The 18,070-nt window shown below is 37.0% G+C and overlaps 1 protein-coding gene across 1 annotated transcript in view; it reads right to left on the bottom strand.

Moving 5' to 3' along the window:
• Positions 1–1,076: 1,076 nt before the first annotated feature.
• LOC139726088 (lactadherin-like) overlaps positions 1,077–18,070 on the bottom strand; it is a 33,512-nt gene continuing 16,518 nt past the window's right edge. Inside the window, exons 6-9 of the mRNA XM_071637169.1 lie at positions 16,719–17,038; positions 14,413–14,496; positions 12,124–12,273; positions 1,077–1,220 (exon numbers count right to left, since the gene is read on the bottom strand). Coding sequence (XP_071493270.1) covers positions 1,077–1,220; positions 12,124–12,273; positions 14,413–14,496; positions 16,719–17,038 — 698 coding nt within the window. The remainder of the gene's footprint in view (positions 1,221–12,123; positions 12,274–14,412; positions 14,497–16,718; positions 17,039–18,070) is intronic.

Below are 18,070 nucleotides of genomic sequence, written 5' to 3'. Positions count from 1 at the left end.
CTATATAAAACTGATTTATGATTTCCGAAAATAACTTACATTCCAATTTTAGATAATTTTGACAACGGTGTCCGCGCGCCTACAGGCTTTTTTGTTTTTTATGTGTACACCGTTTTCCATTTTACTTTTTGCCTGTTGTAATCTTTAACAATTTATGACTGTAATCTTCATGTTCTTGATGTGTACTTTATATGTCATTGCTTATATGTTTTATCTTGTAACACTGGATGTTTAATGTTATATTTTGTGATTTGACGTCGAGAAAAGGGATTTGAATTGAATTGAAGTAGTAGTTGGTCACTTGTCCAACATATTTGAAAAATACGTGAGGAAAAAAAAATCTAAGTTATGGAACTAAAGGATAAATGATCAACAACCGTAAGAAAGTGAGACACGTAGTAACTCCATTGTAACAGTTGGCAAGAGCATGAAGAGCATATATCAAATATGAATCTCTTACCATTGTGCATTAAAGGTTTCAGTAAGTATTTTTTTTGTGTGTGGAGGATTGGATGGGAGTTAGTGAAAATCTACAAAAGAAATTGTAAACTATTAGCTCAATAAACCTCGTAAACGTTGTTGTAAGTATTTTTGTTTCGTTTTAAGTTCGTTTATTTTGCATTGTTTTGAGTGGGGAGGGAGTGGGAGAAACAAAAGCTCTTATCACCATAAGTTTCAAGATTATGTCAACTGAAAAATAATTGTATCAATGATATCAAAGTGATATCATGATATAGAAATTGATTTGATAACATGATAAATTAAAACAGACATGCAATTAATTTCATGTTTAATGTTAGACAAATTCAAAAATTCATAAACATGGAAAGAATGATATGATAATTGAAAACTGCAAACAAATACGATTTCATAATGAAGGATCATAATTACGCGAGAAAACATGATCATTGTTAGTCTACTGCACAATAAAAAATATATATCCACAGAATTCCATATTTGGCCAATTGAGTTGCCAACACAATTACATATAGGGACATAAAAAAGCAAAGGAGACGATACGAACAAATAAATAAATCCAATTAATTCACTTGAGGGATCATTATATGAAGAAGCCCTCAAATAACATGGCCCAGAACTTCGACTCTCATCGATGGAAAGTTCATGGACGTGATTGGATGGAACCTGACGTAACGCGCCCTCACCGGCTTAGGTAGTAACGAAGTCACGTGGGAGTTTCTGTCATAATTAGCTGGGTACACCTGATAAGATATCACACACAAAGAAAGACAAACTTTAGCACAACAGTCAGACCGCAACTGTTTATGATTATAGAGATAATGAGGCAAAAACCTGGGATTGCATGCAGTACACAAGGACACGTGAGACCTCTTTGTCCATCTTGCATTATACTTCACGAGTTCAGACACCGCTTTTTGAAATTGCAATAATTCATGATCACATCATGTGCTTTGAAAATATGAGCGTGAAACTTGATAGGAGATATTTTGAGCTTTTTAACTCTAGATCATTCTGTTAACTTGACCCCTGAGTAAGTACTATCAAAAAGATGAAGTAAGCATTAACAAATTGAATGTCCTGTTTTTATTCATTAACTACATTATTGAATCAATCTGGTTCATTTTAAAGGTTTGTACAACATTTTAAAGAAATTCATTTTAGTGCTTTAATAGTTCAAGCGCCAGGAAAATAACAGGCAGAAGCAAAATGTACTAACGGATCCAGCATTTCAGGTTTGTGATTAGCTAATTGTAAACCAAATGAGAGTAACTCTAAGACAAGACGACCCGTCATCACAACCTTGATGTGCGCCAATAGGGATTGTTTTGTTCATTTTCCTTCGTCTAATCATAGCTTAGTAGTGAATTCTCTTTCAAGTATTTTTTGTTTTTTACATGAGCATGATTGTGGGTGAAAAGTAACCACATGCATTCGTTATTGTGCGAGTGGAAAACATTTAAAGTACTCATAAGGAGAAAAAAAATAGCCCGATTTCATAAATAAGGTGAACTGTAGATTTCTGGAAAGCTTAGATCTGTAGAAATATGGATAATTAAGTTTCAGAAGGTGAAAACGATGGATAGATGGTGTTTTGAGATTCTTTTCTGACCACCAGAACCCAATCTGACGGCAAAATTTCCGGACCAAACTTATGACGTCACGCAAGAAACGAACCAGCTAGCCCTGCGCTGATGCGCTGTTGTTACACATCGCCGTGGTTCAAAGCGTGAGTTCTGCATGATCTGTATGAACATTTCAGCGAGGCATCTTCCTAAGAAAGGAGGTACGTGAACTTTGTTACATATAATTTTCGATTTTTTTTTCGTATGTCTTGCTTAGAACTAAGAAGAATACAGCGCTACTTCTATACTTTTACTTCAAGTGCTTTTGTGCCATAGTATCGACCCTCGAACAGTCGGTACTTGCTAATTCGTGCTAAAACTAGAAGCTCGTAACAGTCTGGTCGGGCTAGTAATTCCCTTGAAATTTTGCACATCCATCTTCGTCTGTATAGATCTAACATGTTATATCTTTAGATAGAGCTAACGTTAAAGATCTAGACTAGCAAATTAGTCCTATTCCTAGAGTCCTGAAAAAAAATGTTCCCAAGACACCCTCTGAACCCTGGAAATTTCAGGATTCTAGCTAAATACATATGGGTGAGAATTTTGAACGATGTGCAATTGCCAATTTTCGTACCTTATGACATTCTTTCCCTTAGAACACGCCAGGATGATCTAAGAAACCAGATTTTTTTCATGTCATCTCAAAGATTGGTAAATTTCCTTTCAGGAAATATATGGTTTGGTTGACTTTTGCCTGATATTTTTCATTCCACAAGGACTTAAAGCGTAAGGATACGGTAAAAACGCTATTTTCACAAAAAAAAATGTTTTTCAAACTAATGATGTGCATTTATAATGGTACGTGGCATCTAATATCTGACCATGTTCTGGATCTGACATATCATAGGTATGTACCACAAAATTATAAGAACTGTATGAGCACTTATAAAATTACAGAGAACAATTAAAATATCAAAGTCCTAAACAGACGAACGTCCGTGATGCTTTTATTTCTATCGCTGCTGCAAATTCTACTTTGTTGTCCCTACTGTAACGTATACGAAAATTTGGTGTTCCACCTAATGAACATATCCTGCAAAAATTGTACGTCTGCTGGCTGTACATGGGACGTAATATTCTTTTATGCAAAATTATACTCAGTTTTCGTCACGGACGTGCCTCCGCTATTTTCTAATAAAGATCGCAGCCCATGAAACGTTATTGGCGATATTGTTCCGAGTCGTAATCAACTAAGATCTAGCAACACGATAATATGTTTGTTTTGAGTTTCTGTCCATCCTTTGTCAAATAGGAACCGAAATTATATTTTCAGACGAACCTCCAAGAAAAAAAGAACTTCCGTGATGATCAAAACGTTTTCGAGCGGGACACCATCTTGCTTTGATGGCGGAGGTGCATTTTACCTTTGGCTCTCTAGCCGAGGAGCTGCATGCCATTTTTGGAGCGGACTGAGGCTCGTCCGCAGTTTTTGGACCATGCAATTCACCAAAAACCAAGCAAATAATTAATATTTTCTCTGAAAATTCACCTCCTGATCCCCCTCTGAGCAATACATAATGTTGTAAGGATGTCAAATTTCTTATAATTTGCATTGACAATACATTTTCAAATTTTTGAAAGAGTTAGGAAGGCTAGGTACTCTCTGCCGATTAGTTATCCGTCCTGGAACATGACCCTAGTAGTAGAACGAACGTCCGTGATAATTCCAGAGAACGTCCGTGACGTATGCAATCCCTCCGATAGGGATAACTTGTCCCGAAAGTGTCCTGTATTCTTTAAAACTTTTGGCTCGAATAGCGACAAATAAAGTTTTACAAAGTAGAAAATGAGTTTAGAGCAGTAGTTTCAGAATTTTTAAGGCGTTATATGATCATGATGAACAAATAATTGAAAATTTACTCACAATTTTACGCTTGTTTTCCCTCTAATTATACAAAAAAACAGCTAAACACTTAAAACAAAGTTATAGGAAAATTGAGTTTTGCGTAATCTGTAATTTCTGTGCGTTTAAATTTCTTTCTAATGAGGTTCTGGAGACAATTTGTACTGTTACAGGTTCTGAAAGTTTCGCTCACGGACGTTCTGTCCGAGAAAGGAAATTTCTGACAATTACAAATATATCACTGCACATAAGATTAATGTTAGTTTAAAATATTAGCAAATCACCGAGCCGCTCATACCCGAAAGTGAATAGCGTTTAGCACTCAATTTACCTGTAATAACAAACGGAAAACGTTTTTTTCACGGATGTTCGTTGGTTGAATATTAAAGTCAGTGGATTACATAGTAGGAGAAAGAGGATCAGTGCCACTTTTTAGTGACAGGTGCTCTAAGTGTTTATCTTTTGAGTATGGTAGCTGCCGTCTCACACAGAACACATCCAGTTTTGGTCTCCATAACGGACGTTCGCTGTAATTGTCATGATATTAAATGCCTTAATTCATTCTTATTTTTCTCTTCATGACGATTTTTCTCTCATTCCCTCAATAGCCTGAACATGCTGCGACCAAACAGAAAACAAAAACAAAACAAAACAAACCAAATCCGAAAAGTGCTACGCAATCACATTCAGAATAATGACGGAAGAAGTCTGTAATGAGCATGTGTTGAATAAGAAACGGAAAAGTTTCAAAAGGACGTGGAAGCAGTTGAACGAAAATGACTGAGAAACAGAGAAGGGATCGAGCTTCAACACACAGAGAAAAGAAATGCCAGTGCACTCCCGTTATACCAAATTCCTCTGGAGAAGTTTTTGTTTGTTTGTTTATGTTTTTTATTCATCGAAATGCCGTCACAAGCGAACAAAAATAATGCAGTATACAATTATTGTCTGATGAAAACACACAATTCCTCCGCTTATCATCACATGGTGTTGTTTAATACTCATCAATGAAAAGCAATATTCATTTGTAATTTTCTCCAAGATTTTTTTTTTCATTTTAAATTTAAGAGACAGAGAGATCGTCAATTTGTTTGTGCTTTTGTGCTTACTTTGAAAACACATGTTAAAAAAAGTAATGATTAAGAATAGGTTTCAGGTTGCACTTTGATACGTTCGCTCTTCCAAAGATTCGTTACTCCGATGTCCAAAGGTTTGTTATTCCAGAATGGAAAAAAAAAATTGTAGTTAATTCAGGAGGTTTGTTATTAGAAATGTTCTTCGAAAAATAGATATCAAGGATCATTATTTTTAGGTCCGTTCTTCTAAAAGTGGAATGGGCCTGATATTCGTTTAGGTGGAAACGGTTATTATGAGGTTTTGAAATTGGAGGATTTTAGTTGTTAACTTGTTTCTCCACATTTGGATAAGCGGAAATAATTTGTCATGTTCCAATTAATAAGCCTTTCAGTTAACCTTCGGAGATTCCTATCATTTACCGAATAAAAAAGCGTCATAATTATACGAACTCTATCAATTTTCGTATTGACAAACTGTATGAATAACGAGCCTCCGAAATGACGCGCTACAAAAGGTTTGTTATAACCTGTTCCATACGGGAACCTGGTGGCCTCTGTATTAAGTCTATGGGGGTTTCAAAATTCAGTGTGGAACGGGATAACAAACCATACTGTATGATATCGAAGTCACAAACATCCATCCAAGTTATATGGACTTATTGTGTCTTGTTATGACGAAACTTCGCAGTATCGAACCTATTATCATTTCTGACTAATATAATAACACAAATTATCCTCGGTAACAGTGTGTAACACAAGGAGCAAACACAGAGGGATTTCTTCCTAACGTGTTCGTTTGCCCTCCCCAGCTAAACTTCGTATTTCTATAACGGAGCACATTTCTGTTGTTTTTTCTATATTAAATCTTTGTCATAATTTTAGCTGTGATCATGTTCGTTATATAAAAAGCAAATTTTGCATTGTAGACTTTATATAACAAGGTAAGGACCTGAATATTTACTTCATGATAACGAAATTTTGATAAATATATTCGTTCTCAAGGATGGACTACGTCACTGAGATTACACGTACGTTTGTACGTTCATTTACGAGAGATGGAAAAATTGTTTTCTTTGATTCCTCAGTATGAGAAGATAAACAAGCTTATATAATTGAGAATTGGTAATATCTATTCAGGATTTTGCAGAGGAGTTTGTTCTCGACATGAAATTGCTGTTTGTTGTGAATAGAATGCGTTTCCAACTCAAGAGAGCTGCATTGTTCAATATCTTGTTTGTTCCGAACGTCCGTGAGCTACATGCGAACCTCCGTGATGAAAACTATGCTATGTTTGTTGGGTTGTAGAGACTGCCCAGATGAGATACATCTTAAAAAGGTATATTATTATTTGGGAGTGAGGATTAAAGTGTGGGATAGTGAAATAAGAGGTGAAAATATTGAGTTTCTGTAAAATGCGCGTAAAGTTAAGAAAGTGTTTAGCGGAAGAGCAATATTTCCACAAAATCACGAATTTAGTTAAATCATCAGTTGTCTACCATTACGTACAGGTTAAGAGTACAAACTTAATATTCTGCAATCACGTACACATGTCCCTTAAGATATTTCGTTAGGATTTTGAACTGAATCAGATCTTTGGAAACTATGTTAAATGGTATTCAAATGTATGTGCAGTACTATTCCTCACGGACGTTCGCTGCTCTGGACATGGTAAACTTCAGCGGTGAATAAAAACTTGTTCCTCTGGGAAAATCCTGGTATAATTGGGTTCATATTAAAGCTTGAGTTATACTCTTTCAGGTAAGATAAATGATTTGGAAAATTTCCTACTTTTCAAATTTTGCCTTGTTTTGGCTCAATTGTACATCGTTCAAAATTCTGACCCATATATATATCAGATTCGTATCCCAGATATGGATAACTAACTAAGGGTTTGGCTTTAGTCCGTAGTTTGTTTATAGGGAAGCAGAGCTAGATATAGTATGTAGGTTTAAATTAGACTTTAGAGGTCTACAAGCTACTGCAGAGTTCTACAGTAAACAGTCCCTATACTTTTGTGAGACGTAACTATGCCCTGCCTCTAAAACACACCGCCCCATTTTATCAAAAGATGAAATCGATATTAATTTCCTTACCACACAAGTTGCCATAGACTTACAGTTGAAATTAACTTTATAATCAATTTTGACTCTTTATAAAACAGTGTCCTTTTGTCCTAACGGCTTCTGCTGCTAGCTTAATTGCTGCTGGCGACCGGCTGGCAGCTAGAATGCGTCCACTAAACACGCTTTATAAGCTACGGTGCCCATAACCCTAGCTACTCGTGTATCAGTATTCAAACAAATGGTAGTGAGAGCGCGTTTACACCGAGCACGTTAACGCCAACCATCATGATTTTTTTTTTTTTTGGGGGGGGGGGGGTGGGGGGTGTAGGCTATGGTGCGAAAAAGAGAATCATTTCTGGTTCTCTTAAGAAAAAAAAAGACAGTATTTCGACAGAAAATCACCAAAAAATATGGTTCTTATGTTTTAATCAACGGCAGCAATCAGTCACCAGTAAAAGTTTACTTAATAGCGATATTAGGGAGGTTTAGATTTTCGCGACTGAGAGGTTCAGAGGAAAAAAAAAACATGCTTTGAGCATGCGCAGAATCGCATATCAAAGTCGATGCATATAATATAGCTTGCGCACTTGAGTTTTCACTACGCGTTAGCAGTCAGACCGCGAAACCCTGAAAAGCCTTCGCATTTATAATAACGCATATGCATGGACCTCCCGGACATGAATAGGTAATGAGCTGGTAGACCACATTTTTAGAGTCCCTGTAAATCTAAATGACATTAGCAATCAACATGATTATTCTATGCATCGATAAAAAGCTGAAGAGTTGTACTTTGATGAAATCCTACCACTCGATAGGTTGTGACATATGAAATATATTGAAGAAGGAAATTATAAAAAATAAAATGTGCATATTTTTTATTTTTCTTTGGGGGTACACTAGACCAATGCAATAAACATGGACCAAAATGGAAGAGGTATAAAATGAAAGAGGAAATAATTATTCTATGAAAATATTGGTTGTCGAATAAATCATTGCGTTGTACCATTCATTTTTGACAAGATTTCAGTTTGCCGCGAATGCGCGTACCTGATTTGTTAATTCTCTCGGAGTGGAGAGTTGAACGAACTTTCGCGGAAGGACAGTAAACGTGAACTTTATTGACCGATTCTGTGACGCGGTATGTGTATTTTTGGCATGGGCGCAGCCATAGTGGGTGTATCGGCCGACCCCCCCCCCCCCCCCCCCCCACTCCGCACTCCCCCACCCCTCTCCCTACATTAGCACGCGCGCAGAATGAAAAACTGCTTTAGCCAATGGGCGTCTCGTACTGAGTACGCGAATACTTGCTAGTGCGCGAACCTTGTTACAAGTGCGTGATAAACATGTTGCCCGAGGTGGGGGAGAGCAGGGGGGGGGGGGGGGGTCGGCTGATACACCGGCTATGGCTGCGCCCTGTGCCGTAAAATGTCTGCTGCCCTCAACGAACCCGAATCGGTCAATATACATGTAATACTCTGTATGTAGATGACAGAGTAGGAACCTACGTGTGTGTGTGTGTGCGTGTGTGCGCGCGCGCACGATGTATGTATATGCGCTCTGGCTCAGGCAGCTGCAATTAACTCCACGTAAACAACAAGAACTACAATCCACTCTGGTCGACAGCTCAATTTTGGCTTGGATTTTGTTTACTCAATTAGATACACTTATTGTTGCATTAATGCATTCCATATTAATCAATAATAAAAGATCTAACACTGACTTTGCACACATGAGTTCTTTGGGGATCTCTTTTTTGTATTAAAATAATCATTCCATATTGATCCACTGTATACATCGCTGAGTAATTTATCTAATGATACCCTTGGAGCGCATGACCACGCATGTATCTTAAATTTCCACACCATGATTTTGACCCGACGAGACTTTCAATTTTTATAGTTTTCTAAGCGAGGGACCAATTCAGTTCTGACAGTGCTGTTATAAGAAGTATTTCTAGAACGTTGAATATCAGTAATGAGGTGATTCAACCTTGGAACGGGTCGGGTGAACAATAAATAGAAAGCCTTGCCATAATTTGTCTTAGGGTCGTTTTGAAAATATCGATATAATGCAGAGATAAGAATGATGGTATCATAAGGTCATTTTATATGATGTAAGCATTAAATGATGTGATTTATTTCAAATGTTCACAAACCATGTCAATTAGTCACTGATAGATGTTCATGTCGTCAATAAGTGACTCACAATTTCAGAGCCCTCCCCCTTCCCCTCTCTCCCTCCCACTCCTCTCTCTCTCTCTCTCTCTCTCTTCCCTCCCTCTCAACTCTTCTCTTGGTCAGCGATGCAGGCTAACATGCAATGATTTTCCCTAGAACAACCAATAGAAATCATTGTAGGCGGTCAATGCAATATTCCTTTCTAAACAGTTGTTTTCAGAAAAGCTGCAGAACACTATGCTATTTTTTTTCTTTGGGGGTTATCTTTCTTTCTTTTTTTCTTGTAGATGGGGGGGGGGATACCGTGGATGGGGTAGTGTAGACATCTTGGTCATTTTCGCTGTTTTGCACATTTAAAATTTGTGAATTGTATGTTTCTTTTTTTTGTACTGATCATAATCATAGACATTAACATAATGTATCCCTATATGACCGGGTCGCTGTGTTTTCAACAACACGCATGTCAAATTTCGCATATATTTTTTGTACATTTTGTTGAAAAGTGAAAATAAAATCTGAATCTAAATTTGAATTGGAATTAGAATTAACATGGACCAAACGAATGCGGTGCATGGTATTATTATCATTTTTTATTGTTATGATGCACGGACATGAGGAACAGCCCTTTTGGCTGAATCATGTGCTGTCCTGGAGTAAATGCAATTATGAAATTAATAAAAATGTATTCTTATCAACCATGACACTCTTCTTCTTAGTATGAATTATCTTATTGGTGATCTTTGTGGCCATCACCTTATATATTTTCACATTACTGATACCTAAAAACAACGTCTCTTATTATTGCAACAAAATGTCAATTACTCTTGCCCTAAGAGAAAAATATTCCTGGGTAAAGTGGCCATGTATTTAAGTGTAGTGACGAGTATGTATGTGTGTGTGTGTGTGGGGGGGGGGGGGGGGGTACAGTGCGTTATTCCGAAGATTCGTTATTCCGAAGGTTTCTTAGTGCAAAGGTACGTTAATCCGGAGATTCGTTATTCCGAAGGTTCGTTAATCCGAAAAATGACACAAAGCTCGTTATTCCGAAGGTTCGTATCAAACCCTATTTCAGTTTCAGATCAAAGAACCTTCGGAATAACGAACCCTATTTCATTTTCGTATAAACGAACCTTCGGAATAATGAACCCTATCATTTTGGGATAAACGAGCTTTCGGAATAACGAACTTATTTCATTTTCGGATTAACGAACCTTCGGAATAACGAACAGCACCTGTGTGTGTGTGTGTGTGGTGGGGGAGGAGGGGGGGGGGGGTTGAACGGACATTAATCGCCTTTCTTGGCCGTAATACATTGAGATCGCTCTCGGTTACAAATCATACCAGGTCTAATCTGAGGACTTGTCTACGCCACTGCCCCCTCTATACCGTCGGAGCTTTTGAATTTCTCAAGAAGAATTCAACAATCTTTGGCCGGTGCCCATTTCGGTGGAATGATATTTAAAATCTTTTTAATTAAATAGATTCTGGGACAGTAGGATTGCCTGAATCATGGTATCTATCAACTCTTGATCCATATGTTGTCGGTCTTCGTGGTTCGCTCTGACATGTGTGTTGGAAGTTGACAGTGGGGCTCGGGGGAGGGTGTGGGGGGGGGGGGGGGGCGGAGACTTTAGAGGATGTCTCCGTCCCACACGAGGGAGTTTTTTTTTTATTTTCAAAATTGATATGATTTGATGCGTATTTGACGGAATAATTGCTTTTTTTAACCCGTTGAGGACGAGTCCCGAGTATTCTCGGGCAAGTGTCTGTGGGAAATGCGTTTTGTAGCAAATTCAGTCCGTCCTTAACGGGCTAAAGAGAGGAAATGTACGGAAAATTTGGCTGAATTTGTTATTATTCGCAACCTCTTTATCCAAGATCGACATAATATGCGCGTCTTCATTGTGTGAGAGGTGGACCGAATGCATTTTCAGAATCAAAGTCAAACCATGTGATGCACACCTTTGGTGAAATATTTGAGAATGTTCAATCAAATATTAATACATTGTAATCTTCAACATGTTCCCATTGCAGATCATCGTGACAAGGTCTATAAAGAGTGCTAAAAGAAATAAGAAAGCTAAATTAAAAAAAACAAACAAGGGGGGTGATCCTCAGAAAATATATATGGTATATATATATATATATATATATATGAAGGGTTTGTTTGCAAAAACCGATAAGTCCATTTTTGAAGATTTTGATGTACGATCTCTGTCATAATGTACAAAATAATACCTTTTAAATGATATATTGGTCACTACATATAAAGGAATATTTTTGAAGTTATGGTCAAAAGAAGCACAATTTTTCTTATTATTCTCTTTATTTTTCTTGACCTTTAATCGCAAATATCTCCATTTGGCAAATATGGACTTATCGGTTTTTGCAAACAAACTCTTCATATATATATTTGACTTTTAATATGCGCCATCACTTCGTCGCGCTATTCCCGCGGATTTCGCGGTCCTGTGATTCCAACACCAGTGCTAATGATCGATAATTTTGATCGGTATCGCCTCGTTAATCTGACGTGTTGGAACGGCTCGATTTAAGACTCTTCTCGGGCTAGCACTATAGGTACTAGCACCGAACTTGAAATCACACAATGTCCCGCTGCACTCGTAAAAGGTCTTGAGTCTTTTGTGACGTCACAGTTCAGGGCTCGAAAAGGACGCGGCTGTAAATTGTTGTTCAGTGAATTGATTAGTTTTAACTCACAATTTCTCAATGGCGCGAATATATTTTGATAAGACAAAATGATAATCTGTTTCAGGAGTATTTCCCTCTTCTGTGATACTTTTTCTTTCATAAGATATTCCTAATATAAATATCTCGTTCGTTGCACTTTAACTCTACCTTGGGTCCACGGGATAGCGGGTCGGTTGTAAAAACCCAATCGGTATCATCCAGGGAGGTGGAGATGTACATGGACGTTGCCCATTGTTCAGCATTTGATCTACCTTGAGTAACAACACCTGTGACGATGTACTCCTCTCCGAGGTCAATCTATTGCAAAATAGAAATATAACAAAGTACATTGTACAGTGATTGGGTTTTGTCCCCTAAATAGAACGAGGAGTCCTTCTAGCCTATTTCTTTCTCTTCTGTTTCCTTCTCACTACATTCCATTATGGCTATTCCTTTTTCCTTCGTATTCATGTTTCTTTCTTAGCATCACCTGTGTACTTGACCATGTATGTTTTATTGGGCCAAATAGTTTGTTTTTGTTGTAGCTAAGAGACATCGACAGTTGATTAAAACTGTTTAGTTCTTTGTGCACTCAATGAGGCCCCAATATTAAGGTCGGCATACTGAGTATCCTCCTGTATTGAACTTTGATTTTTTTTCCTTTAATTATATCCCTGTTCTCTGTCACAATGATTTGCTTACCCACATATGCAAAATATCCATGAATAATAATGAACCACGTGTAAGATGTGCATATTCCGAAAGTGATCATAGTTGATTATACGTACCGTGCAGAAACAATAAGATGAAATGAAATGATATAAAAACACTCAAGTGAACAAACAGGACATTGACTAAAAGTAAATGTTAGGTCTTATTCATCGACAAACCGTGTTTTTCTCCATGATATCAAGAGGATCAGTATTTTTTTCCGAATTCAGGTAGGATTCAATTGTTATAATGAAGACAGACATATGTTTGTAGTGTGTAGATCTGATGAATATCATTTCTAACGTGAATCAATGAAAATGATGTCAGTGTAATTTACGATATTGATATTCGAAACTGCAAACAATGTGACTGTTGGGTATGTACGTATGGACAAACATTTTGCCAATTATGAAATTGATCGAATCGCCAATCAACTTGAAAAAAAAAATAGTAATCTTGTTTATGAACGTTTTCCGTCTCAGAATAATGAACTTCCTTTGGAATGCGGCGAGACACAAATGACTGAAAAGAAGGAAAATGTCAAGAGGTTTAGATTGACATGGCACAAATTTCTAAGATATTCTACAATGTTCACCGCTGATCATGGAAAAATCACAAGGAATACACACTAACATTCCCCTCTACCTGTCCACAGTGAATATTATGGTACATAATTCCTATGTCAGAGTGTATAAAACCATATTATAGTTTTAAGAATGTATACCTCATTTTATGTTCTCATACTTCCCGATCAGGAAAATAGCAGTTCCTGACACAGGATGAATAGAGAATGAATGATTGAATATCTAAACAATTGTACATTGTAGTAATTTGCAGTCAGTCACACTCTTTTTATTTCTTTGAACCAGAACACTGTCTGGTTCTTCGTACAGATTTCACCGATATCCAATTGTCTCATTTTGCCCTCTTTGAAATACTGTATACAGATTTGGGCATACTGCAGTGATATTGTCAAGTCTGTTAGAAAATGTTAGATCTAAGACTGATATTTTTCGTCAATGAGTAAATGTCCGTTGTGTGCATGTTTGTACGTGTGTGTGTTTGTAAACATGCTTAGTATACTTTATCGTTGTTGTTTCCCCCAGCACATTTAGACTCTTATTATTTTGCCCTTTCTGTACACGTTTTCAGAACTTGACGTCATTAAATTATGATTATGTTCTGCCTTCCTGTCGAGTACTTACTTATTCATAAATTCTGTCGATTACGTATTTTATCAGTTAAAAACATGCCTTCAACTCCTTCATGTATTTGAATACATGCATTTGTATCTATCTGCGTCTCAAATGTATTTAGATTGTCGGGGCGATCGTTAATAATCGTCCCGGCGCTGTATAGGCATGCTAACCTAGAAACATTGAATTGCATATTACTTGAATATGACACAATTCTGAAGCAAATAAATTTCCCACAATAGATATACAATGTACTCTTAAATGAATCCCAGAAGGATTGGAACAATCATCCCCCAGCATTCCACTGATTCCCACTGATCAGTTTTACTAAACATCCCCTTTAAATGCAAAATGGTATGCACGGAGAACCCGATATCAGTTTTTGTCTCGTGAAAGTAAAGGTAGTAAACAATTCTTACTTTCAGCCATCCGTCTTGATCAGAAGGATGTGGTTTCCATACTGCCGAAATACCATGCGAAGCAGGATTCATGTTCAGCCGGCCATGCTGCGGCAGGGTAACGTGGTTGTATGTAGAAGACGACGACATACTTGAATCAGGAATCCGACCATCTTCGACCCCGAGAGGGACGCCTTGATCGAGTGGACAGAGCTCACTCTCGTTATCAATTGCGGCTAGAATCAATAACCATTAAATAGCCAGTTTACTGTTAGCTTATGTGAGCAATGATACAATTCACTTTTTCTCTTTTTCTCAGTTGGTAGGTATTTTACTTCTTTTAAAATAGCATAATGCACAAGCTTGTCCGACGTAACAATTCGTGGAATTCATGTTCAAAGAAGAGAATAAGCTTGCGTCTATACTAGTTGACCAGAATTGGGTCAGCAACCACTTCATTAGACACCCATGCCTTCATTTTTGTATAGATAACGTTAACCACCTTTTCTATTGATATCACCAAATACATGCACGCTTGCCAAGCGGATAGGCTCGCCAGCACCATATATCGCGATTATGGATATTGTTGTTACATTATAAAGGATGGTTATCTCAGTGAAGTTAAAAGCCAACATGCCTGATTATATAACCGACCTTTTGATAATCATGTGCGAAATAAAACTGTGAGCTCCAATATCATGTCAAAGTTTGTTTACAATATTCGTGCTTATATCTGTAATAAAAACATAGCGAATAACCTCACACAAAAACGAACATACAATACAATGTAGTGTGAAATATTTTATACCTATGGTGTAAATTATGGAAATGTAATTGATACATAATTCATTTTATCTTCAAATCACGCCTCTTATCTGTATATCGACATATCCTGTAACATTGCCAAAAGGAAATTTCATTTATGTGTACAGCTATGAAGAAAAGAAAATAACGACAAACAAAATAATCAAACAATGTTATCTATTCTTTTTAACTTGGAAGACGGAGTAAATAATAATTAACAAACAAAATAGAGTAAACCAGCACAACACAGAGACCATCGCATAGAGACTCACTTATACAAACACGGTCACGTAGTGAATACATTGTGAAAAAAAGTGAAAGAGTAATTACATGGAAATGCTGCAAAAATAAAAATCGAAATAAGCTATATTTCAGATATCTGTCCTCAATCAAAACAAATAGTTTAGAAAATATGGAACTACATGTAGTATGCTTGTTTGTGAATGTGAGTCAAATCGTAACTTACTGTTTACCTTCATTTTCACTACTAATAAGTCTTTGCCCTACAGGTAAAGTGAACCACTTCTTGCAAACCTTTTAGGATCTTTCCCATTACAATCATGCCAACAATTAACATCTATAATACATTGTTTATGCCACTCCGGTCAATCACTCTAAATTGTTGGACTTTTTCATTTCAATTTACACGCATTTTGACAGACGGCCCAGCTGGAGGAAGAGGTTCTGTTAAAATCAATATACACACTCTTTATAAACACATAATGCGTGTTTAAATTGTTGCCCTGTTCGTGGTGTCGACATAGCCTGATACAAAGTTGGGACCGTGCACATACTGATATGAGTGTGTGCTTACATGTCTAAAAATCAAGAATATCTACCGATATTATATTGCACAGGTCCATAGCCAATCAGCTCCAGTCGGAGACTCATGTACTGGTAGTAAGTTTGTGGATGGAGTCGAATATATCGCGCAAACATAGCTCGCCTGAAGTAGTGTCTCACTTGACTCGTCCTATCATAATTAGCGGGAAATACCTTCGATGGCAAGAACGTTATGAAAAACACTAGTGAACAAACGGCAACAATTTATGAATTATTAAAAAAAGGGTTTCTGTGAAGTGCACACAAACTAACTTACTGTTCACACGAAAGTAACTGTTAAACCATGAATACTTGAAGAGTTTGTTCGCAAAAACCGATAAGTCCATTTTTGAAGATTTTGAAGTACGGTCTCTGTCATAAAGTACAAATACCTTTCAAATGATATATTGGTCACTACATATAAAGGTATATTTTTGAAGTTATGGTCATAAGAAACAAAAATGTTCTTATTATTCTCTTTGTTTCTTGACCTTTAATCGCAAATATCTCCATTTGGCAAATATGGACTTATCTTCATTTTTTTATTATACATTAATAACTTCGAATGTATGATAGGTAAACGGTATTACAATAAATCGGGTTTAAAAGCTATTACCTTAACATTCTCATTTCTTTACGTGTAGCCTTGACGCGGCTCTTGGTAAAGTTGACATGTAGATAATCTTTGAAAACGATGATATTAATTTGGTTTTATTTAGAGAATCCTTTAATCATCATCTGCATGGTGGGTATATTTGCTGTCAATTTTGTGCGTGTCACAACCCTACCTTCGCCAGCATGAACAATCTGCTTTAAGAGGCATGAAACTCACCTTTACGCTGCTCGTGAAAGAATCCATATAATCTGTCCAAACTATACTGTCTAAGCTGTATGACAGTTTATATGACGTGACATACTGGTCAAGTGAGGCCCTTCCCTGTGTGATGATACCAGACACCAGGTAGTTCGATCCGAACTGAACCTGCAACCACTGAAATGTGTTTAGGACGCTGGTACTCCACGATTCAGGTCCGTTGAGACGAGCGTCTTGGGTACACTGGCCATCGTAACACGATGAAGCGGTGATGCTGGAGTCTGGAATGGCGCCACTTTCGAGACCAAGAGGAGTACCAGGAAACATGCTGGGACTCTCTGAGAGATATTGTGACACGGACAAATAAGATATGAAAATTCTTACCCGTTATTTCAGTTCATAATATATGTGACTCTGCACCTCAAAACAAACACAAAGTCGCCAGACATGAACTTTTAGTTAAGACCATATACTGAAAAGAGCAGACTTTAAGCTTTAAAATGATGTATCACTCAAATAAAATGGACTCTCCTAACCTATCTAAATATTGGAAAGAAAGCAAAAACTCAGGAAAAGTGTGAACTGAGAAAAGAGGCTCTGAAGTACAGTGTCTATTCAAGCGCTTAATCTTTACCAAACCGTGCTGGCTGTGCGATGAATGGGACAAAAAACAGGAAGTAAACCACCAGAGTAACAACAATGAAGGGATTATCAGATTAAACTGAAATTAAGCATGCCTCATTAACACATTCTGTCCATAATTAATGCCAACTTTCAAAGCAGTAGCACTATCTTTTCAAAAGTTATTAGAGTTGAAAGTGAAGAGTGTGGACAAGGTTTTTCAGAAATGAAAAAGGGATTCTAAAGACACACCGAATCACACTATTCTACCAGAAATGTTCGAGATAAACTGCTAAAAAAACCACACTTTCCTGCCCGTTTTATGATACCAAATTTTAGCATAATGTAAAAGAAGACCCGCTCTTTCAGAAAATATGAAAAAGTCAAGTTCGGCTAGGTTGACCCATTTCACTTGTTTTCAGTACTCACGCAAAATCAGTGTGTGCGACTTTATGTTCGTTTTGAGGTGCACGGTCATATATATATATATATATATATATATATATATACATTGTATAGGTGACACTGCACCTCAAAACAAACAAAAAGTCGCCAGACATGCATTTTTAGTTATGACCATATTCTGAAAGAGCAGACTTTAAGCTTTAAAATGATGTATAACTCAAATCAAATGGACTCTCCTAACCTATCTAAATATTGGAAAGAAAGCACAAACTCAGGAAAAGTGTGAACTGAGAAAAGAGGCTCTGAAGTACAGTGTCTATTCAAGCGCTTAATCTTTACCAAAC

Source organism: Diadema antillarum, unplaced genomic scaffold (genome assembly GCF_040938485.1).
Source record: "Diadema antillarum isolate AM-2024a unplaced genomic scaffold, OU_Dant_1.0 seq00000079_RagTag, whole genome shotgun sequence".
Classification (NCBI taxonomy): domain Eukaryota; kingdom Metazoa; phylum Echinodermata; class Echinoidea; order Diadematoida; family Diadematidae; genus Diadema; species Diadema antillarum.
Note: the sequence above shows the minus strand (reverse complement) of the source record. Positions and strands in the feature narration are given on the sequence as shown.